Below are 22,379 nucleotides of genomic sequence, written 5' to 3'. Positions count from 1 at the left end.
TTCATTGCAGCCAGCTTGCTGCATGTCTGCATTCACAGCTTGAAGCGAACAATTCTGATGAAAAGGCAAAAAAAAAGATTTTTTTCTTTAGAAATGCATTTGTAGTTCACTCTTTGTGTTAATACAAAATTATTGAGATACTTGCTGACACATTTGAACATTTATCAGAAGAGTTGTTGAGGAGGCCGGAAGTCTGAATCTGTGAAGATCTTTCTAACTTAACCGAACCACAGCTGCTATATTCCTCCCATGTTCCTCCGCTTAGCTGATAGATTGCAGTTTAAACTGTGCTTCATAGTCGTGTCTCTTCGCATTTCCAGGGTTTCCAAAACGAAGTTATTCTGCATTATGCACATATCTGCACCTTTGTACTGGGGGCGAGGGGTCTTCTTTCCCGTCCTCTCCTCTCTCCCTACTGTCTCATGCTGTTCTCTCATAGGTCCTCTTTACCGAAGTCACACAATAACACATTAGAGCTGCTCTGTACATGTAGGAGACAATGTAAGACTTTCACCTTATGGTTGTGAAAGTACTGTATATAGAAAATATGATAAAAGGCAGAGAGTCGCATGCAGCCCAAGAGCCGCCTGTTAGCCACCCCTGCTCTGAAAAATGAAAGTCCCGCCCCGCTGCCTCGCCAAATTTGACCAGCAGATTTTGGCCAATCAGATCAACCAGAAAGGTTTCTGCTCCCAAGTGACGAACACATCCCTGAATACCGGCGCCCAAGTGACAAAAACGCCCCCTTAACACTGAGCGTAAATCCTGGTGAGGGCGCAAAGAGGTACTGACCATGCAGGATCCCCGCTCAGTTAGGATTGCAGGCGTGCAGTTGTAAAATACGGGGTCGCTCGGTTAGAAATGCGCCTGCGCGGTTGAGAGGTTCCTCACTCAGTTTCTGAATACGCCCGCTCAGTTTTCTTTACGCTCGTTCACTTTATGGCAGAGATGAAATGCCATAGTGGTCGCCCTCTGATTGGAAGATCGCAGGTTCAATTCCGCCATTGTCCGCCTACTTGCAAAGTGTCCTTGAGCAAGACACTGAGCTTCACATTGCTCCTGGTGGTTATGGGCTGGCACCAGTGTGAGTGGGACTGTTACTGTAAAGCGCTTCGTGATGTAAAGCGCTATAAATATATGTATACAAGTATGCGTCATTTACCATTAATACTATTTGTGTACTAATCATCTAAGAGCATTTTTTTATGATAATCATATGAAACACATAACCCATTTTGATTATGGTTTGAAAATTGGTAGAACTGCCTTTTTGTGGCAAACTCTACATATTTTTGTTATCGTGTTGTAGATCCTGCTTGTCCCAGCTTCTCCTCTTCGTGTTTTCACATCTTCTTGTTTCAAAACTCCTGTTGTTACTTGGGTAACTAGTTGGCAACATTATCTAGCTTTTAAGGCCATCTTTTTTCTGTTTAGTCTGCTGTACAAAGCTAAAAAAATGTGCAAGTATTATGTTTTGTATGCTACTGACAGACAAATGGAGCCTATTCCAGCTACTGTTGGGCAGAGGTGGGGTTCAACCTCAGTAGTTGCCAGACAATACAGAGCGGATTTGAACTTGCCTGCTATAACTCTCTCGATCTCGGTCATACACTTTCATGCACACACGGATTTACACAAGCTCGGTCAGGAGAGATGGGACTACAGGCCAGAGCTCTTCTCTAAAGGAGAGAAAGAAATACAACGTTGTGAATTTAACTGCTGTCTTGCAGCCATTCCCCCTCACCGAGGTCTCGTTTCTGTCTCACATGTCACATCAGCTTTTTATTAAATTACATCTCTGTTTGTATTTTTTTTCAAAGATAATGTTGTCATTTTTCCCCCCCATTTTTTTTTAAATGTTGTCATTTTTAATTTGTTCCAATTCATCTCTCAGATGCATGTTCAGAAATTTACTAGAGGGGAAAAGCTGCGGCCTGGATTCGACAATTTGAAAGGTTAAGAATCAGGCTAATCCAGCGGGGCATTGACTGCACACTGCTGGGATCCATCGAGGAAAGAGGACGATGGGCTCCACAGAGAGAATGAAAGGAGGAAGAGGGGGTGGAGAGACAGGTGAGAGCAGAGGTCAACCCATGATCTGCGTGAAGGGGCTTTACACGACTGCTGGGCTTTTAAACAGCGGGGGACAGGAAAACACGGAGGGGGAGGAAGTCACATTGCTGAGACGCCCTGTGACGGAAGAGGAGGGGAGGAGAGCGCAGACAGGACTGCTGCAGAGCAAATGGCGGGATGATGGAGGTGAAGGACAGGAGGCTCTTTCTAAAGTGCCAGCATCAGCATTCGTCAGCCCTCTTTGTGGTCCCTTCACAATGGCAGTATGCTGACATGTTGTATGTTTGGCCTTTGGGTTTGTGGATTTGCAGCTGGTTTTCCAGTCATGTGTCAGCGGACAGATTACCAGAGACTTTTGAGCTTAGTAGAAAACAAAATTGACTGTCGGTTCAGACCGATGGTCCTTGTCGAACATAAATAAAACTGCAAACGGATCTTCAGCTGTCCTCAATGGCTTTGTGAAATCAACACTTTGACTTGTTAATAACACCAGGCATTTGATGTGCATTCAAGAATGCGCTAAATGCAGGTTCTTCAATGCATGTTTAGCCCATGATGTTCACACTGGACAGGCAGGGAGGGCCTTTTTCCTATTTCTCCTAAATTTCTTGGTGCAAAAAGTCAAAGCGGTGCAAATCTCATGAATCTTGCACCAGACTTTTTATTTCACAGCTCTATTGCAATATATGAAAGACTTGGTGTCATCATTCCAGCTGGGCATGAACTACAATTATTCATTCTCCTCCATGATCAATTTTCAACTGGTTGGCACTTCCGTGAAGTAAAAGGGGAGCTATCCATACTTCCTTACCAAATCGGAGTACCTGATTTGTCAAAGTTGGACCTGGCTTAAATCCACCATGCATTCAATGGTCACGCGTTTAGTACATAGAGCCTGAAAATGGTCGTAAAAACATGTATAGCTACATGTTGATGGGAGAGTTTTGAACGCAGGACCATGAAATACACATTTACGAGCATTTACACAGACTTTTCATTGGAACTGGCTGCTTGAACGCGCTTTGTGAAAGACAATGTGAATGTAGAGTAGCATGAGAATTATTTCTGTTATCGTTTGATAAATACCTTAATTAGCTGAATACAAGGGCTGCACGATTTTTTGGGGACAGTTTGTCCCTCTGTCCCACTCAGGGACAATGCATGAATCGCACTGTACCAAGCAGAGGCATGGAGAACTGAATGATAAATAAAATAATCAAGAATAGAAGAGAGAAAGAGAGGAGAAGTAGATGAGAGTAGAGGATAGAACCCCAGTGCACCATACTTTCCCCAGCTTCTGGTAAGGGTTAAGCTTTGGGTTTAGGTCAGGTCTAGGGTGGATAGAGGGGAGTCTTGTGACTAGTCTGTGGGTACGGTCGTGGATAGATTGTAGTGCAGGCGGGACTTGGAGGTCCCTTGAAAATATTCGTGTGGTTGCAATTGGATCAGATCATCCCTTGAAAGTGTGTGTGGTGCAAGAGTCAGGTCGGGTTAGCTCGAAGATGGGTTAAGATGGAGGCAGGATCTGGAGCAGCCTACTAGCAACAAATTGTTATTGTTATTAAACATTTTAATCACAAGTTAAATATTCTTTGATTACTAGCTAGTCTGGCAATAAGCCTGTCTAAAGAGGAATGTTTTAAGCCTAACTTTGAATGTAATTTCAGTATCTTTAAAGTAGTTTGTTGGTGCACTTTGGCAACAAAATATAGTTTTTTAAATATATGCAGAACTTTGAAGGGTGAGGTGACTCTGTGTGGTTTCACAGTAAAACAAAAAGCAGAAGCTTGTTTAAAAAAATATGAACTAAAGGAACTGTATCATAGAAATCCTTCTGGGCTCCAGATTTGCCCTCTTACTGACTTCTTTGTTCGACTGGAAGCTGTGCTTTCAATTGCTGGTTCACACCATGTATGTTTACACTCTGCCAGCAATGATCAACAATCACAGCTCTTTTTTTTTTTTTAATTATTGGCCCCTTGCTGTTTCATTTTTTTCTTTTTGTCTTGAAAACTGACTGGGGAAGAGGGGCAGACGGTCTAGACGCTAAGAGGGATGAGAGGGGAATCGATTGACGCATACAAGAGCAATTTCACGTCTCAGTCCCCAGGCTCAAAAACAGAGCCTCAGCAGTCATTCAGCGGCTGCACACAAAGGTTTGTGTTTGTGCAGATGTAAAGTGCTATTTAGTCTGTGGGAGATTAAAAGAACTTAAAGCATTGTTCACTGTCAGCGTCCCTTTTTTCTTGCTTCTTTTTTTTTTTCTTACTCCTTTGAGTTTCCCTTCTGTACTCTTTCTTCTCCTTTCCTACCTTTGCCCTTGAGGCACGCCTCCAAAAGTGTCAGCGTTTCTTCTGTCCTCCTATAGAATCACTTTTCACCATTGCCTTCATGCTGTCTATACAGTCAGCAGTTTAGTTATGTTTTCTGTACTTCAAGTTTTTTGTTTGTTGTTGTCCTTTATGGCATTTGTAATGCTTTAAAAACACAAATGAACAATGTGCAACATCCTTCCTGTAGATGTAGTTTGTCTCACATCCTGTACTATAAACCAATAGGTGGTAGCTTGCAGGGGGTGTTTAACCTATTGACTGCATATGACAACTGGACTGAGTGAGTGTGATGTCGCCCATAGAAAATGGCTTACTTCCAGCTCCAATCAAATGAAGTCAATTCAGTCGCCATTTATTTGCGATACGGACACCGCCATTTTGGAGCCAGATGATGTCAGTAAGCAGCTTCTTGGAGTACTTTTTTATCTGGAAGACGAGAGGTGAAGGGGTCACTACGTCTAGTTCTCAGTCAATAGTTTAATCTTGCAGCCTACGCACTGGCTGCTGTTTTTTTACTTTTGTTTTGACCCGAAGAAAAAAACAAATCCCCAATGTTTACCAATTTTTAGAAAGTATACTTTGCTTTATTTTGAGTTGGCATATACACTAAATTACCAAAAGTATTCGCTCACCTGGCTTTACTCACATATGAACTAAAGTGCCATCCCATTCCTGACCCATAGAGTTCAATATGACGTCGGTCCACATTTTGCAGTTATTACAGCTTCAAGTCTTCTGGGAAGGCTGTCCACATGGTAGCAAACACATCATACGTGTTTGCAACTTACATTATCTTTACAAATATTTCCAATATTAAAGTATCTCCATCCCTCCCTCAACCAAAAAACCCGTAGCACCTGAATGGGTCAATCGCTATATGACTGCATGTGACTAAGGCTATAATGGGGACTGATTTATTAACCACAGCATGTCAGACATCTCTATGATTAGTGGCGATATCTTTCCTTTCTTGTAATCACTGATGGGCTTTTACTGGTTGACCTCTTACATCACCCGGATCAGCAATTGGCAAGCCATTTAGCTGGTGGCAAACCGGCATTCAATCACGCAGGACAGCTTTATGGCTGTACTTTTTTTCTTGTAGCTATTCTCTTTTGCATGGATCACTTATAATTTATTCTATCATTGCTGAACTTTTCAAGGTTTTAGTCAGACTAAAACAAAAAAAAGTTTTGATGGTAGGTAAACATTATCTGCTACCTAGTCAGTGTGTTGAAAGAGCGTAATCTATGGTACTTCAGGTGAGGTGTCTGCATGTCTAAGAAAGAAAAAAAAATCCTGTTTGCGCTCCTTAAAAAATCCTGACAAATGTATAATCCAGCACATATATAATTGAAGGTGAGGCAGGAAAAAGCTTTTTGGGGAAACTCGCCTAAATCACACAGGAAGCGGCATTTGGATGGCGCGATTAAAACCACCTGAGAGTTTCAAATAGGAATGCAGTTTTGGATGTGAGTGTAAGTCAAGCAAAGAAGGTATTTTAATTTGGGGAAGACATCTGGGACGAGATGTGAGGATGCTTGCATGAAACAGGAAGAGCTTTACCCGTCTGTGGAGATTTGGAGGAGCAGCTGATGGATTAAAACGTTGTTTGCTTTTTAGAAACTGGGAGGGAATGGTGAAGGGAGAGGACAGAGAGCAGAGCTGCCAGGTAGAGAACAAGACAAAGTGCTGGAAACAGCAACGATTCTTTGAAGAAAAAAGGAAAGAAGGGTAGCAGAATGGGTTCCTGCTATAATGAGGATGTCCTATCAAAGCACGCGTCTTTTTGAATAATCGTCTGGAGAGACGGGCTTGGAGAAAGATAAGGAGGCATGATGGGGCAGCAGACAAATGGGACTCATGACAAACTGAAAAGAGCAGCTTAGAGCAGGGGAGCACTTTTTTGTTTTTTAAAGTCATTGTCTTTCAAAGCTGAGAAATGTTGCCTCACCCCTCATGTCTGTATGCACAGCACTGTCTGGAAATGGAAAGGGCTCCGCTCACATCTGCAATTCTAAGAACTGTTTTCAAGACCGAGAAACTTAAAGAAGACCTCCAAGTGTCAGATTCTTTTCTTTGAGGACAATTCAACAAAAAAAAAAGAAACAAGTTACCAGTGAAACTGCCTTTCGTTCATGAGCTGCCCTCGCTCTAGGAAGAAAAGGTAAATGCACCTGAAACACCTCTGATCATAGTCTGAGCTGTTAGCTCCCACCGTCTACATTAACGCATTTTTTCTTTAATGATTAGTGACTCCTACTAGATCCAACAGGAAACCTGTTTATGGTTTACGGTTATGGAACTCCAGATGAGTCAAAATTTATTAAAGAAATAAAGAAAAACGACATGTATTTAAATTTGTATTAGCTAGGGGTGTAACGATGCGCTAAAATCTCAATTCAGTTCGATTCAGAATTTCATAGGGCTCAGTTTGGTACATTTCCGTTCGGTACTGCTGTTTAACAAATCTGCCTGATATGAACTGCTATTTTATGCACTATTATTTTACTGTTATTTATTGTGTGTGTTTATGTGTGTTTTGCTGCCAGACACCTGAATTTCTCCCTTGAGAGATGAATAAAGTTTCTATCTATCTATTTTCGGTATTTCTTCTGTACAAAAACTAAGACAGAAAAAAATTACTTACAAAATGCATGTATTGGTTTTACATGACAATAAATAAAGTTGACCTATGTGGCTGATCTGCTTAATAAAATAAGAAAAACTATAAGCTGCCAGGAACCAAAAACTTTGAATAATTAACACTGGCCTGAAAAAAAACATTTCAACTTGCACATTTTCTTTCTTGCAGACCCGATATTTACAGTCGGGTGATGCCGTTTAAAGTTCGTTAACAGATTAGATGTGATACCTCTGGAATACGCAATCTTTGCGTGACAATGTCAACACACAGCATTCAACTTATCCACTTGTCTTTTCCCTTCATGGATGCTGACAACAAAGCCGAAGTTTTCCCACACAGGAGAGTGTAAGGAGATGGGGGGGTGGGGGGTGGGGTCCTCTTCTCTGGCCTCGCGTCTGCATTAGCCACATGTTGACATGCTTACTATCCGTCACCTAATAGCGTCTCGGAGGAAACTCACAGCCAACATTAGTTAATACTGTGGCGACCTGGGGGTTAGCCCCGCCTATAGCCACTAAGACTCATGGGAAGTGTGAAATCTTGTGTGTTGAATCGTTCACCATCAAAAATAAATGAATAAAATAAAATCCTTCGCCATCCCTGAGAGAGCTATGAAGAGAAGTGAGGTTCATGTTGTTACGCTGTTAGTGTGTGTTCTTAATAAATGGATTTTAATGCTGGAAAGGTAATTGAGTAATCTATTACTCTGTCTACTCTCTCTCGGAGACTGTTTGAGGGTATGTGGAGTATGGGGCAAGGACAGTCAGTGCAGCTAGTTCATTAGCAGCTCGGTTCTTGTTTTCCCCACGAGTGACAAAGCAGCTGGGTCATTACAATGCATATGCAGCAAAAAAAAGAAAAAACGTACCGAAACGGTACAGAAGTGAACCGAACCGAAACTGCCGTACCGATACGGTTTGGTTCAACTAGGTGTATCATTACACCCCTAGTATTAGCACTATGACGCTAAGTGGGAAGTACCTGCTCTTTATTTTTTCTATTTAAGTGATGGGTATAAAATAAAAATATAAAACTATTAAACATGTTTTTAAATGTATCAATCAAAACACTTTGTAACTACAAAGATATATAGATATGCATAGAAAACAGCCATTGCTAAAACAGAAAAATGAGTAAAAGTAAGAAAACTTTGAAAAAGAAATTACTTTGGCTAAAAGCCTTCTAAAATTTGGTATCAATAATCAAATTTCTGAAGCAGAAAATAAAACATTTCCCAATAGAGAAATTTAAAAAATTGGTAAAGTAAGTATCCGTTAACTTGCAAATTTCTCATTGTTTTCTGAATTATGATCTTTATGGAGTGCCGTATTTTCTAAATTTGCCATTGTGTTGCCTTTGTCTTGTTCACTATTAACATATTTTCTCATGGAAACGTTGAAACAGAAAGAACTTTCAGGAAAAACAAGACAAAGTGGCACAGATGACTAACCAGTGGTTAGTACAGGTGCCACCATGGCAACCAGCAGAGCATGACTGCAGACATATCCAGCTGAGTTGGACTAGACCTTGGTCAATCTCGCTGCGTGGCTGGAGTTTTCTCGCTGCCTGCGGGTATTAGGCCAAAAAGAACAGCTTGTTCCAGTAGAAAAAGGCTGTCAAGCAGGAGCTACGTCATCGTCTGGCACCTGAAGGAAAGATTCTCACTCTTCCAGTTTGTTTGCACCTAGAGCACGAACACTGGTTGTGAAACATCTGACTTTTATGAGCCTTCACTTCTTATCATGTTGCTTTACTGTCAATGCATGACTAAAATCATTGTTTTGTAACTCTTTATTTTCCATATTTCTCCATGATTGTTTTATACTTCCTTTGGAAATGATTAATAATCTGTGACGTAGGCCGGAACAAATAAAAACAAGCTGGCCATTATAGATACATAACACCTAAATAGTGTAGGTTAATAATAAGCAAAGTTCTTCTGGGTCAAGGTCCTCCTGCTACACATTTGCTGCAGTGGAAATGTTTGTTACAACCCTCAAAAGTCTGAAGTGCGAGAGCCAAGCAGTCATAAATGACAGCAGAGGCAACTCTAGGATATTATTTTGAAAAAGGGCAAGTTTTTGGTATAGTTTGAGTCATTTTTTATGTGATTCTGCCTTAATATTGTATTTTAAATGTAGTTTTTTTATTGTTCGAAGTGAGGCTTTTCTGTGCATTTCAAGGTCAGGATAGTTTTACTTTGGAATCTCAAAATGTCTTATAAATGAACCTGCATTACAGGAAATAAGGATAGGCCTGATGAAGTACAGTTAAAAGCTGAAAAAAACTCCAAAATGTGAGACGTCCGCGCAGGCAGAGACTCTGACACTACAAGTCCTTGCCTCAGGCTTTGTTTGTCAGCCACCGTTGTCCAACTGCATTACGTGTGCTTGTCCACTTAGGAAAGGAAAACATAAATAGAGACACGTCAGATGTGGAGAAGAGTCAGACGTTCGAGATATGCGGCGAGCTGATTGGAGAAAGCAATGTTGCTTTTGCTGACGGAGTCGATGCAGAAAAATCCCACTTTAATGTATTTCTGATTAAAGAAAAGACAATGAACACTCAACTCACTTTTATACGGCAGTAGGGAACACAGACTACTTGAGATCATCATTCATTTGCTCAACTCCTAAAAAATCAGCTTTTTAATTTAAATTAAATATCAAATAAATTTAGAAAACGCACTGATTCTAATGGGATTTCTTCTGATTTTGTGTTACTGGATTGTTTGGTTTAGATCCCAACATTCTTCAGATTTTATGGACAAGCTAAAATCCTGTGAGCTGCTGCATTCTGCTGCCACGCTTTGAAGAAACTACAGTCTTACTAATAGCCCACCTTCTTCTCCTTAACTCATTCACACAGTCAGGACTCCGCTCTGAATGGAGGGCCTGCCCTTATTGCACAGACCACATATAAACCTGCTCTAATATATCCCCACAGGAAGACTTCCCACTCTGTAATTTGTTGACTGCTGCTGAGGGTCTAAAGAGCAGCAGTGGTCCTTAATGCACTTGCAAAGACTTGCGCGCGTCGACGCGCACACCGATCCACACACTGTTGCCTCGAGAAAGTGCTTGAGAGCTGCACTCAGGATGGAATAATTATAGATAGCATTGAATTTCCTGCTTCCCTCTGTCTGCAAACAGTCCTTAGCCAAGCGGGCGTTTGCCTGCTCCACATGTTTACAGCAGACTGGCAGCAGCAGGGTCACTTTATTGTTCCACGTCTGAGTGTTTGCAGTGGAAGCTGGAAAATCCACACCAGCACGAGTAACGTGCTTTTTATTTCAATTCTAGGTTCATACAGCAAACACTGATGTTTTTCCTTATATCTGCATTCATGTGACAGAATGAATGCACTTCTCTGATCTGCTCTGAAACTTCATTACCGGCTTCCACCAATGAGATTCAAGGAAGAATCGCCCTCAGGGAGAGGGGGGAGGACATGACAATGAATATTAGGGAATATTTTTAGAGTGAAGTGAGGAAAAAGGAGGAGAAACTGAAAGAGAACAAGCGTTACCATCATAAGGTCACAAGAGCAGATTCTTGTTTTATAGAGTTTTTGCCTTTTCAAAATAAAACTGTAACATAATCTCCTAATTGGCCTCCAGACAAACTTGAGTTTCTAAGATATGTGTAAAAGAAGAAAAACAATAGACAGATAGTTGACCTCAAAATTCTCTTGTTATTGTGGCCTTGTGCGTCTGTCTAGTGTATGCTGCACAAACATGGAGAGGAGTGACGGAGTGAAAGCAGACAGTGAGTGAAGGGATGCTGACACTGCAGCAGGAAGGAGGAAGACAGCGGTAGGCTGTGCTACGACAGGGGTGTTGATGGGGTGGGGGGTGGATCAAGCTAACCAGTAGGTGTTATTGGGTTAAGCCACCCACGAGTCGTGCCCCGTCTCCATGGTGACACCATGGTAACAACCAGGTGTTTCTATTAGGAAGGCTGTCTTTATGTAAAACAGCTCCTTCTGGGTGTATTCAGACAAGCTAATGGGTAAAGATGCAGACGCTGGCATTCCGGAAACTTCTGCTCTCGGTTTGGTTGAACATGTTCTTCAGAAACATGAAGAAATAGCCTCTTGCTTGTCTCATTTTCATAGTAGTGCTCACCTTGTTTGTGCGTCTTTACCAGGGATGCAACTATTGACTTTCTCCACAGTTCAGTTTAAATCTCAATTTCTGGGTCACAATTTTGAATCCGCTTAATATGATTTATGCTTTCCAAAACAACAACCAAAAATCTTTTTATTTGCCAAAAACGCTGGTAACAATGATGAAAGAACCCTTCAGTTGGCTTTTCTAAGCCTGGTGTAAGGTAATAAAACATTAAATACTGAATCCTTCTTAAATTTAGCACATATTGTGTCTGACACTTTCAGTTTATACAAACGTCGGGGTGCAACTACTGTATTTTTCGTAAAAAAAAAAAAAAATTATTATTTTTATCTTCAGAAGACAGTCAACTCTTAAATGATCGTCACAAAATGCTCATGTCAAAAGATTTGAACTTCGTGAAGTCGATGTCATATTCGCTAATAAAAAAGTAGTGATTGTGGCGCTACAGAGTCCCACACTGTATAGCTTTTTAGTAGTTAGGGAGTAGGTTGGGAATTCGGACATAGCCTGGAACTTGTTTGTAAAACGCTACACGTTAGCTATGTTAGAAGCGTTAGCGTATTAACAATACCTGTAACCCACAACCTTGTTGACAAGATGTAAAAAACAGACTAATAACACTAAAACAAATGTCACTGTGACATTGTTATGTATTACTTGTTAGTAACATAAAACACAGTCCGACACAGTTACATGTTAACCATATCAGCGTATTACAGTAAAACCCAACCTTCTTTGCAACTCAAAGAAAATGCTTTGACATCAGTTAACACAACTATAATTAATCTATACTCATAAGGCACTTTGGATTAAATAGGCTGTAATTTTTGAAAGAAACGGAGGCTTTTAAGTGTGGAAAATTTGATGTTCGCTTTCCCCAGGATTCGGTTCAATGGTGTAACCCAGTGATCCGCAACCTTTTTAACGCCGCAGACCGGTGTGACGTCATACAAAGTTTTCACGGACCGGTCTTTAAGATGTCGCGAACGATTATTATAGCAATGCTACGATGAAGGAGGAACAGAGACATGACAAAACCAACTCTGAACTTTTATTTTGTAAGGCATGTCACAGTAATGTTATCATCCTCTCCCCTTCCCACACTCATGGTGCAAAAAAGAAGTACTGTCTATTAAATGTAGCGTTCTTTTTTTTGGAAGTCGAAGGCTCCTCTTCTGTCTCGTGGCTTCTAAAGACGTTTGTTTTATACTCATTTTGCTAGCTCCTGGTTTTAATTTAGCGGTAATCTATCACGTGACCGAGAAGAGCGCCTTGGCCTGCCTCAAGAGTGACATAGACGGATGGATCAGAGAATAGGGCAATTTTTCAAAATAAAACATCTTTCAGTTTCCGAAATAAATAAAACTGAAGTAATGTAAGTTATTACACCGGTACCGGTCCGCGGCCGGGGTTGAGGAACGCTGGTGTAACGTACGGTTCGGTTTTAAACCGAGAATAGTGGCGTCCCTAATAGTTAGCTGTCCGTCGACCTGCAGGTTTATCCTGGACAGCTTTCAGTTCCAGGTGGACTGTGTTAAATGCAAAGCTTTAATCATACATGCGGTGAAAAAATAGCTTAAAAAAAAAGTAGCAACAGACGGCCGTCTTTAAGGATGGGGTTGGCGCTTTCATTAAAACCGCAGATTTACTTCCAACAGCTGTTGAAGCTTCTGAGTCTGTAAGCTGTCATAGATCAGTTCAGCAAATTATTTCCCTTTAACACAAGTGTGACCTTGTGTTAACACACTAAATTATGTGAGAATTTCCCAAATTGTTAAGGATAACTTCTGTTAAATTACCTTTTTGCAATTGTTTCCCTTTTTTTTTTTTAACACATAAGGCTTTGAAATACTAAAGTTTACAGAAAAATATTTAGGCAGAATGTGTTATGAAATGAGGGGAAACATAGACTTGTGTGCACAGTTGACTTTGCAGGGTGACCAGTTACCTCAACTTGGCAGACTTTCCAATGTTTATATTTACTGTTTGTGTCAGTGCTTAGACCAAAAGCTAGTATTTTTAGACTTAAATGCGTGTATACCTTGAGCATGCCCGCGTGTGTGTATTACTCGTACGTGCTTAAATCTATAAGCTGATTTGGCAACGTGTTTACAGAGATCTCTGTTTCAATCCGTCGGTGTTAGCCCTGTTACATCACTCCAGCCGGCTCTGTGCACGAGTGTTTGCATATGATTTCTGCTCGCACACGCGCGTGCACGCTGCACCGCACTGCAGTTTCGCCTCTGGTGGGGCAAGAGAGCGTGGAGTCGAGGGCTGACAGACGTTCGGCGCAAGGAACCACGCTTGCAACAGTGACACACATGGTGGTGCCATGAGCGCTCCGCAGGCCAGACACTCTAACGCAGTGAGCAAACACACACTTCCCACTGCTGCGCTGACTCTTTGAAGGCATATTGTGACACTGTTATACACAAATCACACGCCTCTTTCATGAGTCTGAAGCGTGAACTACCATACGTCACTGTCTGAAGACCACTGGTCTGCTGAACCTGACTTGGCGACTGGTAATAGTAAAAACTACCATGACTTCCTCTCACTATGTTCTCACGTGCCACAAAAATCCTTTATCACTGAGATACATGTTACTGTGGCAACAGCTCCATCAGCTTCTCGTCTGCTTTTCCACCCTTTACCACCCTCAGCAGTAAATTCAACCTCCCCCCATTTTAAAACTTAAAGGCCTGTTCACACCGGGACGAATTTCGCCGGCGATTTTCGCCGACGTTTAACGCCTCGTGACTAAACAAAGGGCACCAATGAGACTGTGCACACCGACGCGAAAAAACGCCACGCGTTAAAGCGTCAAAAAAAAAAAACGCCTCGGGTTCGTTTTTTTTTTTCGACGCGTCGCGTCGAAATCTACTCGACCAATGAGAATGGCGCTTTTGCTCACGTGTCTGGACCTTCTGAAGTTACAGTAAAACACAACTTGGGGGCGCTCAAACACAAAACTGCCTTGCTGAGCACACATACCAGCGAAGAAGATAGACGCCAAGTAGCGTCTACACAGCCGCGAAGCAATAATGACGGACATTCTAAAATATCCCCGAACCAAGCACCAGTTGGAGCTACTGGTGCTTGAAATATTCATGTTTTCTTTGTTTGATTCTGACAAGCGTGTAAATACTTGCTCTCTTCTTCTGAGTGAAAAGCGACTTTAAGAAGCGTAAAGTTGCGCAGCGCCACCTTGTGTACAGGAGTATTTCTGTTTTACATTAAGCGCCATCTAATGTCAGGGAATGAAATTGCATGTTCACTCCACTCATCGTCAGCGAAAATCGCCTGGGTGTGAACACAAAAAATGTGGCGAAAAACGCTGGCGAATAACGCCTGGCGAATATTCGTCCCGGTGTGTACGGGCCTTAAGGTTGTAGGATTTTACCATAAATCTGCAAGAAACACATTTGAAGAATGTGTCACCAGCATGTTGTTGCTGGTTCTGATGGAAAACGGACCTTTCATGAAAAAAAAGTAGTTGTTTTAGTTTGAAAGAATTTAAGAAGAAAAAGTCAGCCTTTATCATCATCATCATCATATCTGAACTTGGTTAGTTAAAGCTTGTTCCCGTCATCCTGCTAAAAACGTTGTGCTGTGCCTCTCATGGATTTGTTTGCTGTGTTCCCAACCGTTCTCTTTTTTATTTTTTTTCATGTTTTAACACAAACAAAAAAGGATAATTCTCTTCATTTGTTCTTTTTTTGTGTTTTGCAGATAAACCTGCGGCTTATTTTAGTCAGTGGAAAGACAAAAGAGTTTGTCTTCTCTCCCAACGACTCGGCAGCGGACATCGCCAAGCATGTTTATGACAACTGGCCAATGGGTAAGCAGCTTTTCATGGTTGCGCATGTTGAAGAAAATACTAATCTTAGCCTCTAAAAGGTGTATGCGTAGTAAGGCAGGGTTTGAAAAAAATTAGTTCATCATTAGCATGAATAAAACTGATGGGGATTCATAAAAACAAATAAATTGACTTTCTTTTGAGTAATTTTTGTGATTTTACTGTTTAATTTCAAATATCTGCGTATAAAAAAAATCCTGTTTGTTTATTTTATATCATAAGTTATGAGAAACTGTTTGTTTATTACCAAATCAAATTGATTTTGAATGGAAAATTAAAAAAAAGACATAAAAAAGTTATCCAAATGTGATTTTACGAATGAAAATCAAATTGATTTAGTATTTGGCAATCCAGTCCAGCCAAACAAGTGTAATTAGTGTAAATGAGTATTAAAAAACTATGAAATAATGAGATGTAGCAGTATAATGAGTAGTATAAATTAGAATTAATGGGTATAAATGAATTTTGATTAGAATAAGAGTGAAATTCATTTATTTAATTGTTAATTTGAATGTACTGCAGTGCACATTTTATGGATTTGAAAGGTTTTTGAAGTTTTTGCAAAGCCACATACAGTGGGGCAAAAAGGTATTCAGTCAGCCACCAATTGTACAAGTTTTCCCACTTAAAATGATGAAAGAGGCCTGTAATTTTTATCATAGGTAAGCCTCAACAATGAGAGACAAAAAGAGAAAAGAAATCCAGCAATGTCTACATTTTTAAAGAATGTATTTGTAAATGATTGTGGAAAATAAATATTTGCTCAATAGCAACAGTTTAACTAAGTACTTTGTTATGGGTTACAGGTCTGTGAGAGCCAGAAATCTTGCTTGTTTGTAGGTTACAAAATACTTATTTTCCAACATAATGTACAAATAAATTCTTTAAAAATCAGACGATGTGATTTTTTTTTTGTTTGTTTTTCCTCTCATTTTTGTCTCTAATAGTTGAGGTATACCTATGAGGAAAATAACAGGTCTTTCTCATCTTTTTAAGAGGAAGTACTTGCACAATTGGTGGCTGACTAAATACTTTTTTGCCCCACAGTATGTGCTGAAGATGCATGTTTGCATGTTTGTATGCAATCATCTCTGTCATGTATTTTATACTTATGCTGTGCATCCCTTCCAAGCTTTTAGGTGAGGTTTTTGCTCATACAAACATGATATGCATTACTGCGTCTGTTTTTAATTGTGTAACATGTGAATAGAAGTTTGGATCTTTGTTGTTTTGTATCCGAGGTGAACTCCTTTCAGCCTCATTATCACAACACGCAGGAATGTGAAATCTGTAATCCACCCACTCCCTGACTGATACTACAGCAGAGGCTCATCTAGTCTTTGACTCTGAACTAGCAGAGTTTTAAAGAAACTTCAAATGTAAGGAAAAGCTGAAGGTCACAGAAAAGGATTGAGATTCTCCTCGATAACAGGAGCTTTCTTTAAAAAAAAAAATTATGTTTAGCTTAGTGAGTTTTTTGGGAGCTTTTTGTGTTCCTCCCAGACAACAGATCTGAACCCCATGAGACCCGGAGCCGAAACTCCGTCAGCAACAACACCCTCAACGGAGCTGGAAACAAACATCTGGTGGCCAGACTGCTATGCACCTCCCTCCACTGTTTTCTCTCTAACCTTTATTTTCATCTTCAGCTCTTCCTGAGCCACACCTCATGTTCCTCCTTCGCCAAGGCCTGCAGGGCCTTTTACTGAAGTCTAAATACGCATTTAGGACATAAAAAAAGAAGTTTATAAGCTTCTGGGAAGACATTTTGACTATCATTACTTCTTCTGCTGTCACATTTTTTACATTCTTTTCCCCAAAAGCTCTTAAAAAAGCAACACTTACATTTTTAAAATAAATTTCATTTGAGACTTCCTTAAGTTTATAGAAAATAGATAATTAATTGGATCATTTTTTGGGGGGAAATAGACTTTAAACTTTCTCTTTATCTGTCCATGACATCTCTTTTCAGACTGGGAGATGGAGCAGGTCAGCAGTCCCAACATCCTGAGGCTGATCTACCAGGGACGTTTTCTACACGGCAATGTAACACTAGGAGGTGAGAAAATACAGTGGAAAAAGGCCTGTGTGCTCATAGACGCACGCACACATCGCAGCAGCGTGGCGCTGGAAACTTCTTTGCTGTCCTCATCTTTTTTCCTGAGCCGCAGAACAGAGGTACCTCAGTACTCCGGACAAGCCTGCTTTGACACGGGCAGGGAGGAGAGAGGAAATTCAGAAAAAGAGGAGAAAGGAAGAAAGAGGCTGGTCAGGAAAATTGAGGGAAAGACTGGCTTTGGAGTTAGACCACAGGAAAGACAAAAAAGAGACAGAAGGGAAGGGGGGGGGGTTGGCACACAGCTGACAAGTAAAAGTCTTGTTACATTTTATAAAGGCATTTCTTTTTTAAATAATCATCCCATTAGCGCCATCCCTTTGATAATTACTCTGTTTTTGGTGTAATGTGTCTGCAGAGTTGCATCAAAGCTTCATATAGTCAAGCAGCAGTAAAAATACAACAAATGGTGGTTATTACATTTTATACTGTCTTTTAATAAATGCCTTTTTGAATCTGCAATAAAAACTGTATTTCAATATTTACTAATACTTTTTAAACGTTTCCTATTTTTTTAAAATGGTTCAGAACAAACAAAAGGCCAAATTGCCTTAATAAGTGTCTTACACTTTTTCTTTAAGCTCAGCTACGTCCAACCTGTTCTGATCTCTGGAAATCTCTAAGAAATCCAAGGATCCTCCTCATGAATGACACTACATGGTTGGAACTGCTGAAGCAGACTAAAGCTGACCTTCTCTGCATTTTTTTTTGTTTTTTTGTTTTTGTTCTTGTTTCTCCAATACTAGCTCTCAAGCTGCCCCTCGGGAAGACCACAGTGATGCATTTAGTTGCCAGAGAGACTTTGCCTGAGCCAAATTCCCAAGGTAACCAGCTCTCGCTCTCCCTCCTGCTTCCTTTCAGAGGGCTTTTCTCATGCTGAAAAAGTTTAAATGTTCTGCTCCCAGCCATTATCTGTTTTCTACACATGGCTCCGGTTTAAGGAAGAGCCACTAGTTTGGATAATTGACTCCTTTAAGTGTATCCCCTAGGAGCAGTGGATTATGCAAAAGTATGGCCACGTACCAAAATATAGATGATTTTCTTTTCAGTGGTTGTTGTAATGCTTTTTCCACTGTAGCTTAGGCTTTAAAAATCACTGTATAGAAATCTGAGCTTATTTAGGCAAACATAAAGTGTATCTTTCACTATAAAAGCTTCTAATTAAAGATAAACAAAATGATCAAAGGTTAGTTTATTTGACTTGCATCTCTACGGTGGCCCTGAAGTGCAAATAAATCAATTAAAGACCACGAGGACAACTAAAAAAGCAAAGCCGTTAATAAAAATAACATTACATTTTAGGAATCAAAACATAATTCCAAAATATTAGACACAATACCAAAAAATTAAACAAAAAAAAGAAAGAAAATGTTTTAGGAAAGCAAAAGGAATATCAGAAATCAATATGAAAAGTTAAAAAATGAAACAAAGTAAGAATCTGGAAAAGGTAAGCCTCTTTGGACATCGCTGATTGGATGACAACGTTGATTCACCTTTTTAATCATCTGACAGACAATATTTCTTTAGACTTCTGGCAACAGTCACTCCAAAAGTTTGGTGATTGCTCCATCAAGTCTTAACCACAGTTCAGATCAAAGATCCTCTGCTTTCCTTTTTCTACAAAGATCAAACGTCCTCATCCAATCAGCGATGTCCAATGAGGCTTACCTTTTCCAGATTCTTACTTTGTTTCATTTTTTGACATTTCCGTATTCATTTCTGAAAATTACTTTTGTTTACTGAAATGTACACTTTTGGCTTCTGGAATTTTGTTTTGATTTTTAAAATGTAATGTTTTTTTATTTTATTATTATCATCTTTTTTGCTTTTTGACCTTTTTGTTGTGATCTTTCATGTGTTTTTGCATTGAGTGATTTGTTGATGTGATTTGGACTTCAGGGCAACCGTACATCTCTGTCAAAGCATTTCTTCCCAGTGTTTTATTTATGATGAAATGTTCATTAAAGCCTGGATTTTACAGTTAGATGAGATTCTTTTGTCGGATGGGTCCTCTGTCCTCTTCTGACAGAGGGTTCCAATGAAACAGATGTTGGGACGGTTCGGTGAGATCAGCTTTAGATAGATTTCTTCCTGCTTTTAAAATGACCAAAAAAAAATTAAAAAAGAATTGTTGTCATTCTTTCACTGAGGTTTACCATCTATTGGTGGACAATCACATGTAATTAAAGCTGACAAACAGTTTTGCTTCTAATGCATGCTTTGTCATCTGCTTGTACAGCATCAAAGCAATCATATTGTAATTTTAAGATCAGCATAGTGAATTTTTATCCAATTTCAGCACTTTTCATTATCTTTCTAAGTTGTAAAATGCATCAAAGGATGGCCCAAACCATGATACTCCAAACCATGATACTATCACCAAAAATGTTCCAAAAAAAAAAAAGAAGAGGACATTGTGTCTCTTATTTTAAACTGTAAAGTTTTTTTGTCCTTCTGGTGGGCCCTTTACTCACCTTGGTATTCTTTAGTGTGCTGCTGACGATCTTAAACAGATCTTACAGAGTCAGCTTGCAGATATTTGCCGTGTGCAGGATCAGGTAGCATTGTGTTTTGGAGCGACCTCATTTTACCGAGCAGGCAGGCAGGAAAGCTGCAGTTTTCTATTGCAGACTCTACTTAACAAGCAAAAATGTTTTAAATCCAAAGTCTGATCATGTTCTGCATGACTTTGGCTGTCGGATCATTGTTTTATCTGCACTGTTTTTGTGTCCAGGTCAAAGGAATAGGGAGAAGACGGGGGAGAGTAACTGCTGTGTCATCCTGTAATCTGCACACCTGCACTGCCAGCCGGCCCCCTGGCCCTCTCATTTGTTCACGCCGTTAATGTCCAGGAGCCGATCAGCCTGTCCCTTCTCCTAGAGCCTGTAGACGATGCCGATACGTGTACGGATGAACCCTCCACCACCCAACTGCACTCAGCCGATTTAAGAGCCTGGGAGCAGGAAATTGATTAACAATAGGGCAGATTCTTTAGTTGTTCTTAATTTGTTATTGTAACTCATAATTAGAGGAAGGAACTGGACTCGTGTGTGTTTTGTTTTTGTTCTATCTTCAGCCTTCTGCCAATTGCGAGCTCTCTCACACACACACACACACACACCTAGACACACACACACACACACGTCCAGCCATTCTCAGCTGGTCTGTTAAGACCCGCTCATCATTCTAGCTGGTTGCCATGTTTTTCTTCGCAGGGCTCAAGTTTATGACTGTGGCCTTGGCATCTTAAACAGACCGCTGACAATTTTAGCCACTAACACATACACCACAGCAGACAAGTTTAGGTAAACTCGCTCAGTTATGCAGCAATTTGCAGATGCGCCCGATCAGAGCACCCGGCCAAATCCCACAAACTCCTCCCCTTTTGTCCAACAAGACGCCGAAGAGACAAATGACCAGTGTTGGAGGTCGGTTTTTCTTTTTTTTGGGGATATTTTTTTGTGACTGTGTTTTTACAGTCCATGCAGTGTTGTGATTAAATGAAGCATGAACACATTACACAACCTTCAAGTCTTCTTGTGCTCCACTTTCAAGCAGTGTTGTGAAGGACTTCTCTCTTTCAGTGGAAATCAACTTTTCTTTTTTCTTTTTTTGTCTTAAAATTCTTTGTCTGAACCTGAATTCTGCATTAAAGAATCCATTTTGCACAAATGAAGCGAAGGCTCTTTCAGATTGATACAAATGTAAAAAGAGTTTGTTTTATTTTATGTTTCCCATGGAAGTAATGTTCCAAACTAAGGTAACATGTGTAGAATATATTTAATATGAATCTTATCTAGAACATGATGACTTTAGATCTTGGTGATATACATTATATTGGTGTTTAGTCTCTGATTGTGTATATGGTTGGCTTCTAGCCAGTTCACAGTCACTTGCTGGCAATGTCTTGTGCTTAACAGCAGCAGATCATCCCTAACTATTATCCGAATCATGAATTTGTATTTTTATTTCTTCTAAGCAGTTTGCTATTAATTTTTTCATTTGTTTATAATTTAATATAACCTTTTTTTTTTGCTTTAAATAATTGCTTTGTAACAGCACTAGGTCTTAAAAAATACTGTAATGATCAGGGTTTCAATCTGTACAGAGATAAACATTTTCAAAATGAGTGTAAATAGCACTAAAGCCCTCCACCCCCACTTCCCACTCTGGACTTCAGAATTGAAACACATCTGTAAACTAAATAAAAGTTATTGAAGTGCGCTTCCTTGTGACTTTGAATGCTAAAACACACATTGAAGGTTTGAAGTAAATGAACGGGATGATTAAAGACCCACTCCGATCGTCTTTTGATCTATTTCAAAAGGATTCCCAGTGGTCTTTTAATTATGATTATGCTCTTTTTAAGACAAATTTTAAAAACCTGTGTCATTTCCTACACAGTTTAGGGCAGTACTTCATCAGAGATTTGCCTCCGAGCTGTGGCCGGGACAATTGGCACGTAGCAATACCGCCCCTCTTTCCGTCACTGTTGCTAATAGCTCTGTGATTCGCTCTCCTGCTAGCTTGCAGCACCTCCCACCCTAAACCTAACACTACTGGTGCAACAAAAATGGCGAGCAATATCTGAGGTATCCAGTTATTTTCCTAATCGTATTTTCCTATTAAAGGCTCGAGAGGATTTGATTCAAAGTTACAGACAGAATAACTGGGACTACTTCGATGAAAATGCAAAACAATAATACTTCATAAATTCTTTTATTGATAGGTCCAAAGGAAATCTGAAGAATGTAATTATCTACCTTAAATAGTTCAGAACCAGAATATTAGAGTAACAGTGTTCTGGAATAGATTTGTCATTTATTCCCACTTCATAACCTAATGTCAGATTTATATTAACATAGGGTTCATGGTGTGATGAAGAAAATGTCACAGATTTTTCTCGTCTCAACAGCCAGTCTAGCAATCCACTATCGACTGCTATTTTTGCGATATTACTGTGAAAGACGAACTGAAGGCTGACAAATTGTTCATCAAATTTTCATTGAATCCTTGTTGTCTCCTATTGCGGTCTGTGTTTTTGCCTCCTGAGGTAGAAAGGATCAAATGTGAAACATTTCGTGTTTGCAGAACAAATCTTGACCGAAACTGACCACAACTTCTTATTGTTTCTTTAAGATGAAGTAAAAATAAAAAGACGATGTGTTACAACAGAGGTAAAACGTTTTCCCTGGGTCATAATCAGGTCTGCACACATT

At 40.0% G+C, this 22,379-nt stretch overlaps 1 protein-coding gene across 1 annotated transcript in view; it reads left to right on the top strand.

Annotated features, from left to right (window-relative positions):
• The window catches only part of ubl3a (ubiquitin-like 3a), a 35,457-nt gene extending 14,073 nt beyond the window's left edge, over positions 1-21,384 (top strand). The window contains exons 2-5 of the mRNA XM_004084408.5: positions 14,918-15,026; positions 17,017-17,103; positions 17,907-17,984; positions 19,895-21,384. Of these exons, the coding sequence (XP_004084456.1) occupies positions 14,918-15,026; positions 17,017-17,103; positions 17,907-17,984; positions 19,895-19,947 (327 nt within the window). The 3' untranslated portion in view covers positions 19,948-21,384. The remainder of the gene's footprint in view (positions 1-14,917; positions 15,027-17,016; positions 17,104-17,906; positions 17,985-19,894) is intronic.
• The last annotated feature ends 995 nt before the right edge of the window (positions 21,385-22,379 follow it).

This window comes from Oryzias latipes, chromosome 14 (genome assembly GCF_053564925.1).
Source record: "Oryzias latipes strain Hd-rR chromosome 14, Olatipes_Hd-rR_3.1".
In the NCBI taxonomy this organism is placed as follows: Eukaryota; Metazoa; Chordata; class Actinopteri; order Beloniformes; family Adrianichthyidae; genus Oryzias; species Oryzias latipes.
The sequence above is the reverse complement of the archived record's forward strand: the minus strand, read 5'-3'. Positions and strand labels throughout refer to the sequence as shown.